The sequence below is a fragment of the Engraulis encrasicolus genome, chromosome 22 (genome assembly GCF_034702125.1).
Source record: "Engraulis encrasicolus isolate BLACKSEA-1 chromosome 22, IST_EnEncr_1.0, whole genome shotgun sequence".
NCBI lineage: Eukaryota > Metazoa > Chordata > Actinopteri > Clupeiformes > Engraulidae > Engraulis > Engraulis encrasicolus.
The window spans coordinates 26,477,102-26,500,068 of record NC_085878.1 but is presented as its reverse complement, the minus strand read 5'-3'; the positions used below and the strand labels follow the sequence as shown (position 1 = coordinate 26,500,068).

General features: G+C 43.1%; 1 protein-coding gene across 1 annotated transcript in view; it reads left to right on the top strand.

Annotated features, from left to right (window-relative positions):
• dis3l (DIS3 like exosome 3'-5' exoribonuclease) overlaps window positions 1-22,967 on the top strand; it is a 26,483-nt gene extending 3,516 nt beyond the window's left edge. Inside the window, exons 8-19 of the mRNA XM_063187711.1 lie at window positions 367-536; window positions 9,176-9,337; window positions 9,690-9,940; window positions 10,410-10,502; window positions 11,514-11,679; window positions 12,572-12,709; window positions 15,066-15,301; window positions 15,692-15,846; window positions 17,408-17,592; window positions 20,343-20,488; window positions 20,963-21,134; window positions 21,671-22,967. Coding sequence (XP_063043781.1) covers window positions 367-536; window positions 9,176-9,337; window positions 9,690-9,940; window positions 10,410-10,502; window positions 11,514-11,679; window positions 12,572-12,709; window positions 15,066-15,301; window positions 15,692-15,846; window positions 17,408-17,592; window positions 20,343-20,488; window positions 20,963-21,134; window positions 21,671-22,015 — 2,219 coding nt within the window. The 3' untranslated portion in view covers window positions 22,016-22,967. The remainder of the gene's footprint in view (window positions 1-366; window positions 537-9,175; window positions 9,338-9,689; window positions 9,941-10,409; window positions 10,503-11,513; window positions 11,680-12,571; window positions 12,710-15,065; window positions 15,302-15,691; window positions 15,847-17,407; window positions 17,593-20,342; window positions 20,489-20,962; window positions 21,135-21,670) is intronic.

The window sequence follows — 22,967 nt, the reverse complement described above, 5'->3', positions numbered from 1 at the left end:
CAGGACAAAGGCCGAATGAAGGTTTGGAATGATTAGTCCGCACACTTAAAATCCTTTTCCTTGATTTTTAATGAATAGCATTTCGACCGTTGTCCATTCTGTGACATTTCGACCATTGTCACTGGACTCCGTCCTCACTCCAATCTTTAACTGATGAAGGCCGGATGACCGAAACGTTGTATTAAAGTTTGTTGCTGGAATGGACAGTGTGCAGGATTTCTTTACACTGTGTAAAGCATACCATTTCTTTACACTTTAATGACAACCCCACTGGGATAATATCCTACGCGCCTGTCCAATTACAGAGGTGTGCAAAAACGTCATTTTGAAATGCTTTACACAGCACCATCCTCTTCCTCTCCGCAGGCAAAGTGGTGGGCATTCTGCAGAGGAACTGGCGGGACTACGTGGTGACCTTCCCCCCCTGGGAGGAGGTGCAGTCCCAGAGCCGCAACTCGCAGCGCATCCTGGTCATCCCCTACGACTACCGCATCCCCAAGATACGCATCAGCACCCAGCAAGCTGAGGCCCTGCAGGTGAATACCCCAAATAGCCCATGAGATACTGTATATATTTACATTCAATGACTAGACTATTTGTACTATTCTCCTAAAAATATGCAGATGTATAATGCTGTGAAATGAATATCAATTGGATTTAGACACCTAAAATACTTAATTAAGCGGGCTTGCGGAGCAAGGACCATGCAGAGCATGGCCCTTGCAGAGCAAGGCCCGATTATAGTAATCTCTAAGTCCTGTTTAGTTATTATTATTTATTAAGCGGGCTTGCGGAGCAAGGACCATGCAGAGCATGGCCCTTGCAGAGCAAGGCCCGATTATAGTAATCTCTAAGTCCTGTTTTATTATTGGTCTTGTGCAGGGGCAGTAAAAATAGAAAATGGATCTCCTCCTAGGCCTTTCGAGATAGAGACACCGTTCAAACACTAAAACGACCGGCTCGGCTTGGAGATCGCGTATAGTTATAGGCTTCTCCGTGTCTCTTGTCGTTTTCCCGTTTTTGGCGATTTTGTTAAAGCCTGGGTCCCCATTGAAAACAGTGGTGGAACCTCCATGAACCAAAGTTCCGCCACTCTAAAGATTAGAGTGTAGGAGGCTTTTTCGGTCATAAAACATCAACACTTTCACCTAGAAGTTTAGTTGGCGCGTTGTTAGCGAGCTCTATGGGATGTCTCCAAATTGTCAAAGTTTCATCTCCCAACTCCCAATACTTTTTAAATGGCAGGTTTGTAAAAAAAACAGGCCTAGGTCTATGGAGAATCCCAGTCTTTCCAAAAATGCATTTTTCAAGAGATCAGCGCATGTCCCACACGGAGGTCCATTTGTGCCTGAACCCTTTAACCTATAAACTTCATTCAAAGACTGTTAGAGAGATCACAAGCATGACTCCGATCTGTGAAAAGGACACGTGCCAACTCCTTTTAGTTTTTTTACAACGATGTTGTAAAGACAAAAAACTCATTCTCATTTTCTCCCCTGTTTAAGGTTCAATACTAACTGTCAGTTAGTATCAGAACAGGTGTTCCCAATGAAGGGTTCCATCTTAACTGCCACTATCTCAAGATTCTATTCTTAACGAGCAGGTGCGAGCAGCCATTCTAGAAGTCTATTGTTCAGCTCTTCAATGCAATGTGATATAGTCTTGCTGGACTGTGCATGACAGCTAGCTGCTTGGCATAATGGGAATGCATGCTGCTGGATTAGAGATATGGAGGTTGAGGGTTCGAACCCCACCCGAAGCCATGTTGATTTTCAAAATTATATCATATGCAGTGTTCCTTGGCCAACTTAAAATGCCATGTATGTCATTTATTATCAATGACAAATGTGCTGAATTACAGATATGGAGGTTCAGGGTTCGAACCCCAGTCGAAGCCATGTTGATTTTCAAAATTATATCATATGCAGTGTTCCTTGGCCAACTTAAAATGCCATGTATGTCATTTAGTATGAATGGCAAATGTGCTGAATTACAGATATGGAGGTTGGGGGTTCGAACCCCAGTCGAAGCCATGTTGATTTTCAAAATTATATCATATGCAGTGTTCCTTGGCCAACTTAAAATGCCATGTATGTCATTTAGTATGAATGGCAAATGTGCTGAATTACAGATATGGAGGTTGGGGGTTCGAACCCCAGTCGAAGCCATGTTGATTTTCAAAATTATATCATATGCAGTGTTCCTTGGCCAACTTAAAATGCCATGTATGTCATTTAGTATGAATGGCAAATGTGCTGAATTACTGATATGGAGTTTGGGGGTTCGAACCCCAGTCGAAGCCATATTGATTTTCAAAATTATATCATATGCAGCGTTCCTTGGCCAACTTAAAATGCCATGTATGTCAATTAGTATGGATGGCAAATGTGCTGAATTACAGATATTGAGGTTGGGGGTTCGAACCCCAGTCAAAGCCATGTTGATTTTCAAAATGATATCATATGCAGTGTTCCTTAGCCAACTTCAAATATCATGTATTGTATGTCATTTAATATCAATGGCAAAGGGGCTGGATTACAGATATGGAGGTTGTGAGTTCGAATCCCGCTCGAAGCCATGTTGATTTTCAAAATTATATCATATGCAGTGTTCCTTAGCCAACTTAAAATACCATGTATGTCATTTAGTATATCCCCAAAACGCAGAGCTACAACACTTTCAAGATGGCTGAATCCAAGATGGCTGAATTGTTTGGCCCATAACTTCTGACTGGGTGGATGGAGTTTTTCCAAGATTTCTTTTAGCTTTGTTTTCTCAATAGTACTTTGTTTCATCTCTGCCCCAAAAGGCAAGCCCGCTTCCAGCATTTTCTGTGAGAATGCATTTCTAGTTATTAAGCGGGCTTGCGGAGCAAGGACCATGCAGAGCATGGCCCTTGCAGAGCAAGGCCCGTTTATAGTAATCTCTAAGTCCTGTTTTATTATTATTATTGGTCTTGTGCAGGGCAGCAGTAAAATAGAAAATGGATCTCCTCCTAGGCCTTTCGAGATAGAGACACCGTTCAAACACTAAAACGACCGGCTCGGCTTGGAGATCGCGTATAGTTATAGGCTTCTCCGTGTCTCTTGTCGTTTTCCCGTTTTTGGCGATTTTGTGAAAGCCTGGGTCCCCATTCAAAACCATGGTGGAACCTTCATGAACGACAGTTCCGCCACTCTAGAGATTAGAGTGTAGGAGGCTTTTTCGGTCATAAAACATCAACACTTTCACCTAGAAGTTTAGTTGACGCGTTGTTAGCGAGCTCTATGGGATGTCTCCAAATTGTCAAAGTTTCATCTCCCAACTCCCAATACTTTTTAAATGGCAGGTTTGTAAAAAAAAAACAGGCCTGGCTCTATGGAGAATCCCAGTCTTTCGAAAAGTGCATTTTTCAAGAGATCAGCGCATGTCCCACACGGAGGTCCATTTGTGCCTGAAAAATTTAACCTATAAACTTCATTCAAAGACTGTTAGAGAGATCACAAGCATGACTCCGATCTGTGAAAAGGACACGTGCCAACTCCTTTTAGTTTTTTTACAACGATGTTGTAAAGACAAAAAACTCATTCTCATTTTCTCCCCAGTTTAGAGCTCAATACTAACTGTCTTTCAGTCAATCACAACAGGTGCAGCCAGTGAAGGATTCCATTTCAACTGTCACTGTCTCAAGATTCTATTCTTAACGAGCAGGTGCGAGCAACCATTCTAGAAGTCTATTGTTCAGCTCTGCAATGCAATGTAATATAGTCTTGCTGGACTATGCATGACAATTAGCTGCTTGGCTTAGTGGTAATGCATGCCGCTACATTAGAGATATGGAGATTGAGGGTTCGAATCCCACCCGAAGCCATGTTGATTTTCTAAATTATATCATATGCAGCGTTCCTTGGCCGACTTAAAATGCCATGTATATCATTTAGTATGGATGGCAAATGTGCTGAATTACAGATATTGAGGTTGGGGGTTCGAAACCCAGTCAAAGCCATGTTGATTTTCAAAATTATATCATATGCAGTGTTCCTTGGCCAACTTAAAATGCCATGTATGTCATTTAGTATGCATGGCAAATGTGCTGGATTACAGATATGGAGGTTGGGGGTTCGAATCCCAGTCAAAGCCATGTTGATTTTCAAAATTATATCATATGCAGTGTTCCTTGGCCAACTTAAAATGCCATGTATGTCATTTAGTATGAATGGCAAATGTGCTGAATTAGGGATATGGGGGTTGGAGGTTCGAACCCCAGTTGAAGCCATGTTGATTTTCAAAATGATATCATATGCAGTGTTCCTTAGCCAACTTCAAATATCATGTATTGTATGTCATTTAATATCAATGGCAAAGGGGTTGGATTACAGATATGGAGGTTGTGAGTTCTAATCCCGCTCGAAGCCATGTTGATTTTCAAAATTATATCATATGCAGTGTTCCTTAGCCAACTTAAAATACCATCTATGTCATTTAGTATATCCCCAAAACGCAGAGCTACAACACTTTCAAGATGGCTGAATCCAAGATGGCTGAATTGTTTGGCCCATAACTTCTGACTGGGTGGATGGAGTTTTTCCAAGATTTCTTTTAGCTTTTGTTTTCTCAATAGTACTTTGTTTCATCTCTGCCCCAAAAGGCAAGCCCGCTTCCAGCATTTTCTGTGAGAATGCATTTCTAGTTATTAAGCGGGCTTGCGGAGCAAGGACCATGCAGAGCATGGCCCTTGCAGAGCAAGGCCCGTTTATAGTAATCTCTAAGTCCTGTTTCTTATTTATTGGTCTTGTGCAGGGCAGCAGTAAAATAGAAAATGGATCTCCTCCTAGGCCTTTCGAGATAGAGACACCGTTCAAACACTAAAACGACCGGCTCGGCTTGGAGATCGCGTATAGTTATAGGCTTCTCCGTGTCTCTTGTCGTTTTCCCGTTTTTGGCGATTTTGTTAAAGCCTGGGTCCCCATTGGAAACAGTGGTGGAACCTCCATGAACCAAGGTTCCGCCACTCTAGAGATTAGAGTGTAGGAGGCTTTTTCGGTCATAAAACATCAACACTTTCACCTAGAAGTTTAGTTGACGCGTTGTTAGCGAGCTCTATGGGATGTCTCCAAATTGTCAAAGTTTCATCTCCCAAATCCCAATACTTTTTAAATGGCAGGTTTGTAAAAAAAACAGGCCTGGCTCTATGGAGAATCCCAGTCTTTCGAAAAGGGCATTTTTCAAGAGATCAGCGCATGTCCCACACGGAGGTCCATTTGTGCCTGAAAAATTTAACCTATAAACTTCATTCAAAGACTGTTAGAGAGATCACAAGCATGACTCCGATCTGTGAAAAGGACACGTGCCAACTCCTTTTAGTTTTTTTACAACGATGTTGTAAAGACAAAAAACTCATTCTCATTTTCTCCCCAGTTTAGAGCTCAATACTAACTGTCTTTCAGTCAATCACAACAGGTGCAGCCAGTGAAGGATTCCATTTCAACTGTCACTGTCTCAAGATTCCATTCTTAACGAGCAGGTGCGAGCAAGCATTCTAGAAGTCTATTGTTCAGCTCTGCAATGCAATGTAATATAGTCTTGCTGGACTATGCATGACAATTAGCTGCTTGGCTTAGTGGTAATGCATGCCGCTGCATTAGAGAGATGGAGGTTGAGGGTTCGAAACCCATCCGAAGCCATGTTGATTTTCTAAATTATATCATATGCAGCGTTCCTTGGCCGACTTAAAATGCCATGTATATCATTTAGTATGGACGGCAAATGTGCTGAATTACAGATATTGAGGTTGGGGGTTCGAAACCCAGTCAAAGCCATGTTGATTTTCAAAATTACATCATATGCAGTGTTCCTTGGCCAACTTAAAATGCCATGTATGTCATTTAGTATGCATGGCAAATGTGCTGAATTACAGATATTGAGGTTGGGGGTTCGAACCCCAGTCAAAGCCATGTTGATTTTCAAAATTATATCATATGCAGTGTTCCTCGGCCAACTTAAAATGCCATGTATGTCATTTAGTATGGATGGCAAATGTACTAAATTACAGATATTGAGGTTGGGGGTTCGAACCCCAGTCAAAGCCATGTTAATTTTCTAAATTATATCATATGCAGCGTTCCTTGGCCGACTTAAAATGCCATGTATGTCATTTAGTATGGATGGCAAATGTGCTGAATTACAGATATTGAGGTTGGGGGTTCGAACCCCAGTCGAAGCCATGTTGATTTTCAAAATTATATCATATGCAGCGTTCCTTGGCCGACTTAAAATGCCATGTATGTCATTTAGTATGAATGGCAAATGTGCTGAATTACAGATATGGAGTTTGGGGGTTCGAACCCCAGTCAAAGCCATGTTGATTTTCAAAATTATATCATATGCAGTGTTCCTTGGCCAACTTAAAATGACATGTATGTCATTTAGTATGAATGGCAAATGTGCTGAATTACAGATATTGAGGTTGGGGGTTCGAACCCCAGTCAAAGCCATGTTGATTTTCAAAATTATATCATATGCAGTGTTCCTTGGCCAACTTAAAATGCCATGTATGTCATTTAGTATGCATGGCAAATGTGCTGGATTACAGATATGGAGGTTGGGGGTTCGAATCCCAGTCAAAGCCATGTTGATTTTCAAAATGATATCATATGCAGTGCTCCTTGGCCAACTTAAAATGCCATGTATGTCATTTAGTATGAATGGCAAATGTGCTGAATTAGGGATATGGGGGTTGGAGGTTCGAACCCCAGTCGAAGCCATGTTGATTTTCAAAATTATATCATATGCAGTGTTCCTTAGCCAACTTCAAATATCATGTATTGTATGTCATTTAATATCAATGGCAAAGGGGTTGGATTACAGATATGGAGGTTGTGAGTTCGAATCCCGCTCGAAGCCATGTTGATTTTCAAAATTATATCATATGCAGTGTTCCTTAGCCAACTTAAAATACCATGTATGTCATTTAGTATATCCCCAAAACGCAGAGCTACAACACTTTCAAGATGGCTGAATCCAAGATGGCTGAATTGTTTGGCCCATAACTTCTGACTGGGTGGATGGAGTTTTTCCAAGATTTCTTTTAGCTTTGTTTTCTTAATAGTACTTTGTTTCATCTCTGCCCCAAAAGGCAAGCCCGCTTCCAGCATTTTCTGTGAGAATGCATTTCTAGTTTATTATTATTGGTCTTGTGCAGGGCAGCAGTAAAATAGAAAATGGATCTCCTCCTAGGCCTTTCGAGATAGAGACACCGTTCAAACACTAAAACGACCGGCTCGGCTTGGAGATCGCGTACAGTTATAGGCTTCTCCGTGTCTCTTGTCGTTTTCCCGTTTTTGGCGATTTAGTGAAAGCCTGGGTCCCCATTGGAAACCATGGTGGAACCTTCATGAACCACAGTTCCGCCACTCTAGAGATTAGAGTGTAGGAGGCTTTTTCGGTCATAAAACATCAACACTTTGACCTAGAAGTTTAGTTGACGCGTTGTTAGCGAGCTCTATGGGATGTCTCCAAATTGTGAAAGTTTCATCTCCCAACTCCCAATACTTTTTAAATGGCAGGTTTGTAAAAAAAACAGGCCTGGCTCTATGGAGAATCCCATTCTTTCGAAAAGTGCATTTTTCAAGAGATCAGCGCATGTCCCACACGGAGGTCCATTTGTGCCTGAACCCTTTCACCTATAAACTTCATTCAAAGACTGTTAGAGAGATCACAAGCATGACTCCGATCTGTGAAAAGGACACGTGCCAACTCCTTTTAGTTTTTTTACAACGATGTTGTAAAGACAAAAAACTCATTCTCATTTTCTCCCCAGTTTAGAGCTCAATACTAACTGTCTTTCAGTCAATCACAACAGGTGCAGCCAGTGAAGGATTCCATTTCAACTGTCACTGTCTCAAGATTCCATTCTTAACGAGCAGGTGCGAGCAAGCATTCTAGAAGTCTATTGTTCAGCTCTGCAATTTAATGTAATATAGTCTTGCTGGACTATGCATGACAATTAGCTGCTTGGCTTAGTGGTAATGCATGCCGCTGCATTAGAGAGATGGAGGTTGAGGGTTCGAAACCCACCCGAAGCCATGTTGATTTTCTAAATGATATCATATGCAGCGTTCCTTGGCCGACTTAAAATGCCATGTATATCATTTAGTATGGATGGCAAATGTGCTGAATTACAGATATTGAGGTTGGGGGTTCGAAACCCAGTCAAAGCCATGTTGATTTTCAAAATTACATCATATGCAGTGTTCCTTGGCCAACTTAAAATGCCATGTATGTCATTTAGTATGCATGGCAAATGTGCTGGATTACAGATATGGAGGTTGGGGGTTCGAATCCCAGTCAAAGCCATGTTGACTTTCAAAATTATATCATATGCAGTGTTCCTTGGCCAACTTAAAATGCCATGTATGTCATTTAGTATGAATGGCAAATGTGCTGAATTAGGGATATGGGGGTTGGAGGTTCGAACCCCAGTCGAAGCCATGTTGATTTTCAAAATGATATCATATGCAGTGTTCCTTAGCCAACTTCAAATATCATGTATTGTATGTCATTTAATATCAATGGCAAAGGGGTTGGATTACAGATATGGAGGTTGTGAGTTCTAATCCCGCTCGAAGCCATGTTGATTTTCAAAATTATATCATATGCAGTGTTCCTTAGCCAACTTAAAATACCATCTATGTCATTTAGTATATCCCCAAAACGCAGAGCTACAACACTTTCAAGATGGCTGAATCCAAGATGGCTGAATTGTTTGGCCCATAACTTCTGACTGGGTGGATGGAGTTTTTCCAAGATTTCTTTTAGCTTTGTTTTCTCAATAGTACTTTGTTTCATCTCTGCCCCAAAAGGCAAGCCCGCTTCCAGCATTTTCTGTGAGAATGCATTTCTAGTTGTGTACATCATACTTGGGATTCATTCAGATACTTTGATCCAGCATCAAACATCTCAAGTCGCCTTCCTCCAACTGTGCATTTTACACAGGTTAATTGACCTTTATCTGATTGAACACATTTACCTTCCTGCGTAGTTGAGCTAGTAAGAACAATCTGAGAGTGAAATTCAGGAATAGCAGCCTTTGAGGCCAGGCTGTTAAAAAACATCATTTACAAATACCATAGGCTAGAGTAGGAACATGTGTTTGAGTTGCACTACTAAATGTACTGTAACTGTTTCTGCTCTCCAGGACCACAGAGTGATCGTGCGTCTGGACTCGTGGGAGAGCACCTCTCTCTACCCTAATGGCCACACGGTGCGGGTGCTGGGCAAGTCAGGAGAGCTGGAGACCGAGGTCCAGACCATCCTGGTGGAGAACTGCATACAAGTACCTCAATTCTCTGAGGCACAGGTATTGTCATATTACTGAAACATATTTTGTGCGTGTCTTGCTTTCCCTGCCCTAGCTAACAACCTGCTTCAGGTGCACACATGCTTGGGGTGCACATTAGATGGGCTGTTACTGTACTAATGAGAAAAGTGTTTCTGACTATTGCTGGCCTTTGCGAGTTTGGTTTGTATGTTTCACAAGCACAAAGTTATAGGTTTAATTTCTGATTGAGATGGGATCATTGCAGTCTTGCTTTCTTCCCTGTGTGCCCCCCTCCTCTGTATGATAATTTAATAAAGGAATAACGTAGACAGTAATGATGCAGATTATGCAGAAATAATAAATGACTGTCTGTAACCGTGGTTCCCCTCAGCTGCGGGAGATGCCTACCAACTCCACTGAGCATCCCTGGAGGGTGGAGGCAGGGGAGGTGAGCTCACGGCTGGACCTGAGGGACACACACCTGGTGTTCAGCATCGACCCTATAGGCTGCGAGGATGTGGATGACACCCTGTCCGTACGCCTGCTGCCCGGCGGCACACGGATGGAGCTGGGGGTCCACATTGCTGACGTCACGCACTTCGTCAAGGAGGGATCGCTAACCGACCTTGAGGCTCGCTCCAGGTGAGATGAGAGAGGACAGTGGCGGCTTCTGATTGTACTTGAAATTAGGTTTTGGAGTTGTTGAAGTAGTTTTTGAGATGCAGTAGATTTGTATTAAGTTCGGTTTCACTTTGTGATGTCTTTAGGCATAACAATCCAATATATTTTCCAAACCAGTTTAAAATAAGACAATTAAAGGGGGTAAAATGCAAGATACTGTGAAAGGGTACATTCGAGATAAAAGGTGTTGACCCAGGCCTTCTTAACGTGAAACTTTATTCTAATGTACATAATATAATAGTCACATGCAATTATAAGGTTTGGGAGAACACTTGGCACCAGTGGAATTTTAATATTTATGGTGTCACGACATAAGATTGTAACTTGTTATTGCTAGTACTGCAATCAATTGTTCTGTTCCTGCATGAATGAGAATTGTCAAAATCAAAGGAACTATGATTTGACATCTCCGTCTCTGTCTGTCTGCTAGAGCCACCACATACTACCTTGCGGACCGCAGGTATGACATGCTGCCTGCTGTGCTGAGTGCAGACCTTTGTTCCCTGTTGGGAGGGGTGGACAGGTGAGTTTCAAACACCTTGTTAAAAACACAGTGTTCTGACTTTGCCATGAGCAAACCCTTAACAAAAGGCTAAAGGTTTTGTCTTGCTGTCATCCTGGAGGACTGTGAATTAATTCCCTGTTGCGTTCGTTCCCTGAAAGCAACGACACATTGTGTCCTTTGCAGTTTATTTTTATACTTCTCTCTCCTCTCTAGGCTATCTCTAGGCTGTTGTGCATGTAAAAGTTATGCAAAGCATAGAGACCATGGCTAGCTGTACGCCACAGTCACTACTAATTCCATGCGCCATTGTAGAACATTCCATACATTTAGGACATTTTCTGGGAGATTTCTTCTCAAGCACCACTCCCTACCGAGACAGTACAGAGAGACAAACTAGCTCTTAACTGTGTAACAGGAAGGTATCTATACAACACACACATTACAATACAGTCCAACCAATAGCAGTGACTGAAAACAAGGTTGAATACAGAGATGCAGCATATTGTGAATGTGTAAGAAAATACCTCTGTGACATGATGCATGCAACTTCCATTTCTGAACTGAAAACTAGCTAGTTTGGCTTTCGGTCCTCGTCCCTCTCTTTTTGTCTGTGTGAAATAGCTCAGGTTGTCAGGTTGGTCTTAGAATAAGCTGCATGTCAAGGGTACATGGTTGATTCAATGTAATATTACTGACTGTATATTTTAGTACATGCTGTGCTGTGAAAATAAGGTGTACTTTGGAATTAAAAAGGTGACTGTTTGGTTTAGGAGGGGTGTGGGTTCCTCTCAGTCTGGATGAATGTTTATCCACATTAAAAATGCAGTGTTCATTTATCACTTAAAGAGTGTAGATTGTATTTGCTCCCAGAGTACTATCTAAGAGTTGAATTAACACTGCTTTGTTCACTGTGTGTACCTTGTGACTACAGATACGGCCCATGGGTATCATGTAGTATATGTTCTTTTGTGTACGTTACAGGTATGTGATGAGTGTCATGTATGTTTGCTCTGTACATTATGTCTTCAGGTACGCGATGAGTGTGATGTGGCAGCTGGACGCCACGTCCCTGGAGGTGTGTAAGGTGTGGTACGGCCGCACCCTCATCCGCTCCTCCTACCAACTACACTACGAGCTGGCACAGAGCCTGCTCAACGGAGAGGATGCTGAGGTGCCGGAACTCAGCCGGCTGCAGGTATGGCATGTGTTTGGTGTTTGTTTGTTTGTTTGTAGTTGTGATGCCTGTGTACACAACATTGTGGGAGTTTGGTAGAATAGGCTGAGGTTGGTAGAATATAGAATATACGGGGACCCTTCCACTCCCTACCACACTCCTTGGCTGAGGTACCCTTGAGCGAGGCACTTAACCACTACACTGCTTCAGGGACTGTAACCAATACCCTGTACATATCGCTTTGAAGCATCAGCTAATTGTTATGTAATGTAAAGTAATAAAATATGTTGTTACTTGTTGTGACTGTTCACTTTAGTGTTGTCCTGTGTTTCCACTCAATGTTTATTCTTCTGTCTAGTAGTCCAAGCATGGTAGCTGTGAGAAACATAATGCTGATTCCTGTGTCATGCCTAGCACATGTGTAGTTCTGTTCTGTTCTATGTTGACTTTGACAATAGCCACATTCGCAATTTTCACACTGCTCAGCACCACTGATCTCTAGACTTTCTAGATTATTGGTTCTTAACCTTGGGTCCATGCTCCCCCTATGGGGGCGCTAGAGATTGCAGGGGGTCCCCAGAACGACTACGTTGAGGTTGCAACCAAAGTTACATTTGTGAACAATGCATCCAACAGGATAACAAAATTAAAACACATTTTTGTTCCCCATGTAAAGATATGGAGGTATTGATTAATGTCTCGAGCAAGAGGCATTATAGTTGTATATTTGTATACGGGTGGAATTTTAGATTGGGGGGCGGGGGGCATAGCTCATCTCAGATACAGGTAAGGGGGACTTACAGGCAAACGGTTAAGAACCACTCGTCAACATGATAGCACTCACTGAAGCATAATGTTTCAGCAATGTTGATCACATACGGCACGGTCCCTCTGACTATGGCTTTGATTCCAGGCCAATGGAACCTCGGAGGCGGAGCTTAGTAAGCGGAGGGTGGAGCTTCTGGAGGCCCTGCGTCAGCTGACCCGCGTGGCCAGACACCTGCGTGCCCACCGCGACCAAGGAGGGGCTCTGGAGCTGGAGGGCGTGGAGGTACAGTAATATCGCCTGCCTTTGTATTTCGAGAGTGCAAAAAATAACTTTTGTTTTGCTTTATTGTCACCTTGTCAAACTCCCAAACGGCTTCATGCACTTGGAGCAAACACAGGTGTCGTTCATGAGGTGTTACCACTCTATGTGTTCCTGCCGTATTGTGGCAAAAGAGAAAAGTCAGCGTCAACCAGGATTTTTTGCTCCTGCATATTTATATCCCCGAAACGCGGAGCGTCGGGGATGTAATGGTTTTGCGTGCACCGCCGCCGCCGCCGCCGCCGCCGCCGCCGCCGCCGCGTAAGGTCTTTCGTGTTAACGCGATAACTTTTGAACGGATGTTTGGATTTGTCCCAGATTTTTTGGGTGAATGCTCTAGGGTAGGTTCATGAACTGATTCGAGTTTGGAGGTCAACACTTTCAAGATGGCTGAATTCAAGATGGCCGAATTTTTGTTTGGTCCATAACTTCTGACCGGGTGGATGGATTTGTCCCAGATTTGGTGTGTGAATGCTCTAGGGTAGGTTCATGAACTGATTCGAGTTTGGAGGTCAACACTTTCAAGATGGCTGAATTCAAGATGGCCGAATTATTGTTTGGTCCATAACTTCTGACCGGGTGGATGGATTTGTCCCAGATTTGGTGTGTGAATGCTCTAGGGTAGGTTCATGAACTGATTCGAGTTTGGAGGTCAACACTTTCAAGATGGCTGAATTCAAGATGGCCGAATTATTGTTTGGCCCATAACTACTGACCGGGTGGATGGATTTGTCCCAGATTTTGTGTGTTAATGCTCTAGGGTAGGTTCAAGAACTGATTCGAGTTTGGAAGACAACACTTTCAAAATGGCGGAATTTTCATTTGGCCCATAACTTCTGACTGGGTGGATTGATTTGCCCGGTAACACCTTATTTTAATGGTTCACGATTTCAGTGAATCTACCATATTAGGTACAGTGTAATAGCCAATGTAATAATATTTAATACCATGTAATACTAGTGTAATACCAGTGTAACAATATGCAATATCAGGTACAGTGTAATAACGAGTGTAACAGTATGCAATACCATGTAATATAGTGTAATACCAGTGTAACAATATGCAATACCATGTAATACCACTTACGCACAAACACATGATGTAAGTTAACAAAATGGCGGAGTTACACTGGTATTACATTGTATTAAATATTGTTACACTGGTTATTACACTGTACCTAATGTGGTATATCCACTGAACCATTAAAACAGTATTACCATTTGCCCCATTTTTTGCCTCATTTTCACAATAGCCGTTTGGTTTTAAGCCTATGCACGTCATGTCACGTCTGTATGTATCATATACGTTTACGAAATGGTGGACGGGAGTGGTAGGAATGATGGGGGACTGGAAGCGTCGCGTTTCGGGGATATACCTTAAGCAGTCGAAGGCGACTGCACAGGCAGTCTAGTTTTATCTTGCCATGACGTTTCTGGTAAAAAAAAAACCCTCTTCAGACGCAAAAACACATAAAACACACCCCTTATATACAATTTCCTGCTAACTTGTGTCAAAAGAGTTCACCGGTAATTGTAAACAACTTAACTAAGCGAGTGCGAAGACTTTTGTCCTTCAACTAAGGGACCTACTCAGCTCTGGTCCCTCAGTGCTTGAAGGAAGCACTTTATGCTGCATGTTGTATGAATTGAACCATACAGATACAATAATGATGATGTTAATGAGGATGACGATGATTAAAATGATTACCATTATTTCTATATTATTATTTGTAGGTACGAGCACAGCTGGACTGCAGCAGGAACATCACAATGATGATGATGATGATGATTATTTTAAGGGCTTTTTTTGCCTTAATTAGTGATAGGATAGTGAGAGAGGGACAGGAAATGAGTGGAGAGAGAGAGTCGGGGAAGGATTGGCAAATGATGATGATTATTATTAATAGGGATGCACCGATACCACTTTTTTGAAAACCGATACAAGTACGAGTACATTAATGTGTGTACTTGGCGATACCGGGTACCGATACCGATACCTTTTACCACCAAAATACAATGAAAATAAATGCATGGCCTTGTTTTTTCCACCTGTAATATTTTTATTGTCCATTTCCATGTAGATTTAAATGTTAGTAAATGTATGAGGTGGCCCTTTTTTCCATGCTGCTTTCAAGTCCACAGAACGTGACAAGATTTTGCATTGTTTTGTGTAGTAGCAGTATCGTTCCTGGTATCGGCAAGTGCTTGTCGAGTACGAGTACAAGTATAATGAATAGTATCGGGTACCGATATCAGTATCGGTATCGGTGCATCCCTAATTATTAAAATGTTTACTATTATTTCCATGTTATTATTTGTAGGTGCGAGCCCAGCTAGACAGCAGCAGGAACATCACGGCGCTGGTGCCCAAGCAGCCTCTGGAGGTGCACGAGACGGTGGCCGAGTGCATGATCTACGCCAACCACTGGGTGGCGCGCAAGATCCAGGAGAGCTTCCCCCACCAGGCCCTGCTCCGCCACCACCCGCCCCCCAGGCAGGAGTTCTTCAACCAGCTCCAGGACAGCGCCCGCACCCGCGGGTTCACCATCGACACCAAGTAAGGCCTCCAACCAGCCACAGAAGTTATGACAAACAATTATTACAGATTGTTTTATTTGTAGAGATTGCTTTCTTTTTACGTATTTGCACTGGAATTGGTATTCTGTTTTTTTAGGATGTAGTTATGGATTGTAGTTGAAGAAGTATTGGAAATTCTTAATAATCAAGAACTTAATTTTGCCTAGAAACTACTAATGCTGTCCAATTTAAAATATTTTTGCCACATGCAGGCAGTATTGTTCTTGTTTTCCCACCTTGTTCTATGTTTGAAGTCTGATCATACCATACAGTGTAGAATATTGTTGTCCCATGTTTGAAGTCTGATCCGTCCCTGTGTACCTGTCGTGACCATGTGTGTTCCCATCCCTGTGTCCTCTTTCCCAATAAGGTCCAATAAGGCTCTTGCTGACTCTCTAGACCAGGCTGTGGACCATAAGGACCCCGTTGTGAACCGGCTGCTGAGGATGATGGCCACCCAGGCCATGTCCAACGCCCTCTACTTCTCCACTGGAGCATGCGCCGAGGACCAGTACTACCACTACGGTAACGGAGTCTTCTAGAATAATCAGTTTAAAAACGGAATGAAAAACTGTGTGTTTGGTTCTTGATCATGATTGGCTTATTCGGCATTCCAAGAGAACCTTTGTGGTAGAGAATGAATAGTTATTACAGAACACTTAAAAAATGTCTACAGTAATGCCCATAATTTCTCTATTCTGAATGTGAAAGCAGACGACATTTAGAAAATTTGAAAGCACACTAAATACTTATTTTTTCCGATTTTTTTATTTTTTTTTGGTTGGTATTTTATCCTATACGGTGTTCACACAGCAGTAGTATGTATTATATTATCTTATTTGTGTGATATGTTCAGTCCCTCAAGGATTTTGCATTGGGATTTTGTGATTTTTTGCGGTCAAAATGTCTGATTTTGTGGCGGCATTTTCTCATTTTTTGCAAAGATTTTGCGGCATTTTCTCATTTTTTGCAAAGATTTTGCATCCCTTTCTGGGTTTTTTTGGTAACTGAAAACCACAATCAGTCTAAGCAGGCTTAAGACAAAAGAGAGAGAGATTCAGAAACACACTTCCTATATAATAGAATAATAAAATATTGTCAAAAGCTGTCAGAGCGTCTTATTAGCCAGTGCGTCCAATGTGTAAAAAAAAAATCATGGCCGCGACACTCATAAATCTCTGTCGATATTTTAGAACGACTTCGGGGGAAAACGGGACAGCGCGTTATGGAAAAATACTTGTGGGTACCGTATAGCCTACCACTAGCCTAGCGGGGTACAGTAGCCAGGCTGTATGCAAGCGTTACAATGTCACCTGTTGGAAGACGCGTGTCTCTCTCTCTCTCTCTCTCTCTCTCTCGTGCTCGTATTGCAAGCTGTTGCATATTATTTGCTTGATGCAAAGTTGTGATGGCATAAACGCTCTCGTTGACATGGTTGTGTGCATGGTTGCATGGATTCGCAAGACTTCATTGCAATAACACAGTGAAAGCGTGGAAGGGCCGTTCACTTCCTATCTCGGTGTCTTTGACTGAAACAAGTTGCAAAACTCCACACTTCCGAAACCTTGCGATCGGCACACAGTGATTGTTATCAGAAGGCTTGTGCCTACGCATAGACATAGACCCTTAAATTACAATCATTAGCGAACATTGAAAAAAGATCAGACAACGACCGTCGGGTAGCATGCTCATGAAAGCAACAGGGGAGAGTGGAGAAGTTCCGCAAGCATAGCCTAACGCCTGCGTGTATATGTGAGGGAGGGGAGGAGAGACGCGGAACAGCTGAGATGAGGGTCGCGACTTCCGAGGCAGGCAATTCTTTTTCAATGTTTCTGTGACATATTAACAAAAATGCTTCGTATTGGTTTTCGTCTCCGGTGGTATTGTAGTCACATTTTTATTTTTTTGACGAAAATATAAATCAATAAACTCCACAGAATGTTGAAATTTTGCGGGAAAAATGCGGCTTTACAGGAATTACGCGGCATCGTGAAATTATGCGGAATATCATTGAATTTGCATGAATCCACGCGATCGCTGAATCGCGAAAAACTGGAGGCACTGTATGTTTATGTGATATCATTAGGTCTCGCTCTGGACCGCTACACTCACTTCACGTCCCCCATCCGTCGCTATGCCGACATCATTGTGCATCGTCTGCTGATGGCGGCCATTGCTGCTGATAAGGATACGGAGCAGGTGCCCAGCACAGCTCTGGCCTCTAACAAGGACCAGGAGGAGCTGGCTCACCACATCAACAACAGGAACAGAGTGAGTAGACCTCAACTACATACTGTAGGTCCCCAATGTCCATTTTAAGACATACTGTATGAGCACTGGCGTAACTATAGGCAGTCGGTGCAGTCGCACCGGGGCCCGCGACCACTGGGGGGCCCGCGAACGGGCCCTCCGAAGTGGATCGCGGCCCCCCCCATGCATTTCTATACCCGTTTGTAACGGGTCAAAAAATGGATAGGCATTGTATCCTGGGCGCTACGTTAACCTTTTGGCCAGACACTATTTATAGACCGTGTCAGACTCCCAAAAGACGGTGGGAATTTAGAGCATTAAATCAATTGCAAATTGACACTTTTAGTTACTATATTGCTACAGGTCATTACATGGGCAGTGAAATTGTTCAGACAAATGTTTCAAATAGCAATAAAGGTAACACATGAACGCTGCATTTTATTTTTTACATTGCGGCCAGGGATTGTGGGATATATATTTTCATACACTATCATTGGCTGTATGTAAACAGGGAGCGCGAGTCGCCAGTGGTAACGTTCTGTTTGGAATTACCACATGATTGATTCCCTTACCAAATTAAATACATGCTGGTCAGTCGAACGTGGACTCTTTTGTTCTCATCTTATCTATGTTGTAGTAGTAGGCTATGCGTTGTTGGCTTTCTTGAAGGCGGAATATAAAATGAGTTTAGTCACTTCATTCGCCAAGAATAGAGATGGCTACTGGCTAGCAAGAACATCCTATGGATATTATCTGAGAAGATTTCAAAGACGCTACGAAGAAGGTAAGGACAGGTTTCCCTATAATAATGTCCGCCGCGGCATTATATTGATTTCATATCACTCATCTCCTTCAGGTATTTTCCAATTGTTGTCACTTTCTAGTCCAGTAGTCTAGGTTCGGCAGGGTCTGGCTAAACGAAAGAGACGAGGCACATTTTTAACGGTGTCCATTCTAGTTTGTAATCTGTGACAGCGGTATTGCTGTAGTTATTCCCAGCGTTGTAACTTAGTTGTGTGTTCTCCAATTGACAACTAGTTGTGCTGACTTGCTAACAGCACCTCCACAGCACCTTTTATCATCTAGCGTTTCTCCTGTTAGCATAATATAAGTTAAGTTCTTCTGTTAGCTTGGCTATGTTACGAAGTGGACTCTGGAGTTGTCAGCTAGGGGATTCCCTGATTGTCGCTCCCAACGCAGGACGCTCCCCGGTCGGCTCGCTCCCACTAGCCAGACTAGGGAGGGGAGAAAGAAATCTAAATAAGTGGACGATTCTGTGTGCGTGTGTAGAGCTCTATCTGTGTATGTTTTACTGGTGGGCTGTCACCAATGTGTTGTCATGGTTGTCTTGGATGTCGTGTATCCACTCCTTGGTACAGTCCCATGCACCATCTCCATCTTTTCCCATGTTTTTGGTAGCCGGGACCGTCTTCCATAACCAGCGTTGCATATTGTGCCGTTATTTGATGATGCCAAAGGACGCAAAACTACTTTGCAATGGCACCTTGTGTATGTGGGGTAGTGGAATATTGAAATCATTATGAAGGCATATTCTGTTGATTGTGCTATCTATCTTTTAAGTCCTTAGTGTTATTTTTTTTAATGAAGTTTAAACTGGGGTGCTTAAGATCAGCATGGTTGTCTCCCTCGTCTGTGTAGCCTGCTGTCAGCAGGCACCGTGCGCTCGCAAGCACACACGCAGCCCCCTGTCCCTGTCTCAACCGGTCTCTAGACACATATTCCGAAAGCCTTTCTTTGCGTTTGTCCTGTTGTTGTTTTTTTTGGGACAGATAACTTAAATACTCTATGATGTAAATGTGCACATCGTTGCAGCATTCACGATGCTGTTGCAATTGCAAAGAAAATAGCCCACCCTTTCACCCGTAATGGCTAGATAAAATATCCTAAAATTAGCACAACCTCCGGGGGCCCGTGCTGGATACTCGCACCGGGGCCCGTGACCGAGTTGTTACGCCACTGTGTATGAGTCTTATCAGCCTGATCTCCAAAATTCCGTGCTCCTGGACACGGATGTTAAGGACACGGAATTGTTTTCCGTGATGGGCACACGGAAGTGCTTTCTATATTCCCACAGCATAGAAAATACATACCAAATGCTAATCCTAAACAAAATGATGCTATCGCAATTTAAGTTGTGCCCTGACCAAAACATTCCCTAACCTTAACCTGTCATTAAAGACATATTTATGAGAAATACCTTTTCCAGTTGGTTGATAGGCTGTCAAATTCATATAATGAATGGAAGAATACTAGCTGTGCCCAGACCAACCCTAACCTGTAAGAAATATTTTTTTGAGAAAAAAATATTTGAAATTAGAAAAATCCTGAGAAAACACAAGACTGTGGAAACGTAGAGTTGTGGGAGTATAGAGAGAGCAGTTCTGTGTTTCCATCATGGAAAACAATTCCGTGTCCAGGAGCATGGAATTTTTGCAAAATCTGTGCTCCTGGGCACGGATTTCGTGTCCTTAACATCCGTGTCCAGGAGCACGGAATTCTGGAGATCATGCTGGTCTTATTCTTAACTGTCTGTGAGGTGTTTCTTCCATGAGAGCCCAATTTTGTCCTAAGCATCTGCTGTTCTATTTCATAAAGATTTTCCAAAATGCCTCCTAAATTTTTTTTTCATGTTTTTTTTTAAGTTGCCATCTTGAGTTGTAATAGGGTAAAATGTAATTCATTCTTGATCCACTATTTGTAAATAACAAAAGCCGTTGTGGCTGTTTGGGACTGTTGTGTTTGTGTTACAGGCAGCACAGCATGCTCAGAAGCAGTCTACAGAGCTGTTTCAGTCCCTGTACTTCAGGGACAAGGACCCCCTGACTGACGAGCGCTGCACTGCTGACGCCGTCATCTACTCCATTAGGGCCAATGGCATGCTGGTGTTTGTGCCCAGGTAAGGCTCTCTCTCTAGGTCGTCCTCAGACGAGCCTTCCATCGTTGTTTCCAGTCATCCCGATTCTCCATACATCTTTTCAGTTCGCTGGTACTCAGGGCTCCGGCGTCCTCCTTGAGTATGTCCACAAATGTTAGTGTGGGACGTCCTCTTAACCGGCACCCATGTGATGGTTCCCATAGCACCAGTGTGCTAGCTGGCAGTTCTGGGTGACTTTGGCAATGTCCTGCAAGTCTCATTCTCCTTACACTACGGCATTAAAGCAACACTGGGTAGCTTTGCAACTTCTGAAAATGTTTTGTGCTCTTCTGTTGAACAGTGTTTGATTAATTAAGTTTTCAAAAGTGGATGACTTAACTTTATATTAGACACTTGCTTTAAGGAGCTTTACATTCAGGCCACTGGAAATGAATCAGTTAACACAACATGGGCAATGTAAAGTAAGATGCGGCACTGTGTGCACCTGTGTTGCAGTTATGGTCTGAAGGGTGCGGTGTACCTAAAGAACCGTGAGAGCCAGGTGGTGGGGGTGGCGGAGGACGGCAGCTGTAGCTGGCAGGGGGGTACTCTGGACAGGCAGCTGGACCGTATCAGCACCACCACCGCCACAGGGACACACACCTTCAAGGTCTTCGACCATATCACTGTGAGTACTCATTGTTCTCTTTCTTCTTTAGAAATATCCATTTTTGCACAGCCCTTGCTGGCACCTTTCATCACTATATTTATTAGCTTCATAATTTTCCAACATTGTGCAGCTCACAATTTGTGTCACAACTATTGACATTGACTATATAGAGAATGAGAATAAATGAGAATTTATTGCTTCTGCACGGCCTCCTCACCAACAAATTCCTTCAAAAACCTTCCTGTTAATCTTTAAAAAGTCAATATAGTCTCTAATCTGTCTTGTGACTCCTCAATGCGAGTTACCGTTGATTTTGAAGCAATACATTCTCAGCCTATTTTCTGGTTGGAGACGGAGCGTGCTCTATGGCTGTGTACCAGACGGTAGTGTGTGTAGCTCTGCGCCGCCAGGGGGCGCCGAAGCTACACACACAACGTCTGGTGTGAACCAGGCTAATTTTGTAATGCTTGAAGCCCCAAGTTGCTTTTGTAAACAATTTTTTCATGGTATTGTTAGCTGACCCCATGTCATCATGTCTCCCTTCCTTTATTCAGGTGTGCATCTCGGTTCAGCCCAACCGCTGCCACCCCCTCAACCTGTGTGTGGAGGTGGTGAGCAGCAAGCCCCACCAGGCCGCCCCCTCCCCAGAGGCTCCGGCGGGCACCGGCGACAAACCCAAGGGCCGTGGCCGCTCCGAGCTGGTGCAGGAGGTGGTGAGGCTGGCCGAGGAGGCTTCCCAGCAGGCCAAGGAAGGCAAGAAGGGCCGCGGGAAACTCTCCAAGCAGGAGAAGCAGTACAGGCAGAGCAAGCAGCCCAACCTCTACACCGTGCTGCAGGAGATTGCACAGCTGGCTCTGCTGGATCTGCCGGCCTGTGAGGCCATGGGTGTGGGGGCATAGGCATGGACTGGGGATGTGGCCTTATGGGTGTGCACTTGTATACTATACTGTGCAACATGGAGGACAGGCGCATGCACTTGATTTTTGACTGGTTTGTTTTGTATGCAGGGTTGCATAGGCATGGAGATGGGTCCTTACTTGTGTGCACTTGTACACTATACAGTGCAACATAGAGGAAGGGCGTGTGTACTTAAACACTATATAGTGCACATGTAAAGTGTGTTGGCTGGATTGTATTGTATTCAGGGTTACATAGGGATGGAAATGTGTCCTGGTGTGTACGGTGCACTTCTACACTAGTGCTCAATACAAAGGACAACATGTGTTAAATGTGTGCATTTTCACTAGTGCATCATCCTATTAAAAAAACTAGTGTTCATTTAGCTGGTTTGTATGGAGGGTTGCCTGTACGCACTGGAATGGTAGGAGAAACTTGGAAGCGGTCCGAGGCACATCCATTGATAACTGTGGTTTTGAGGGGAGTGAGGTGGTTGCCCAGTAATGAGATTTCAGGGAAGTTTTGTTTGCTCCTTATGAAATGCACTTCATAGGAAATTAGTGGTGTTGGATTCAAACATGTATTTCCTCTGGATTTTCAAAGACCTGTGGACCGACCAGTTTCCCTTTGTCTCTTATAGAGACTAAATGGGGCTGAAGGTGGGACCCACAATCTACAAAAGCCGAGATCAAGAGACTGTACACTTTCATAACCTCAGTGAATCATGGAAATAATGGATCATTTAATATGGACTTACTGTACACACAACTTTTTGTTGCTTTTATGCGGATACTATTCTGCACAATCTGGATCAAGAACATGAGTCCAATTTTAATCCTGTGGGAAAGTTTTATACCTCAGCACTGCATATTGGACAATGAGGTGAAAAATATTCATTTTCACCAAACTGGGCAGCTTCCTTGTGTTTGTAATAAAATTGATTTTTGAACATTA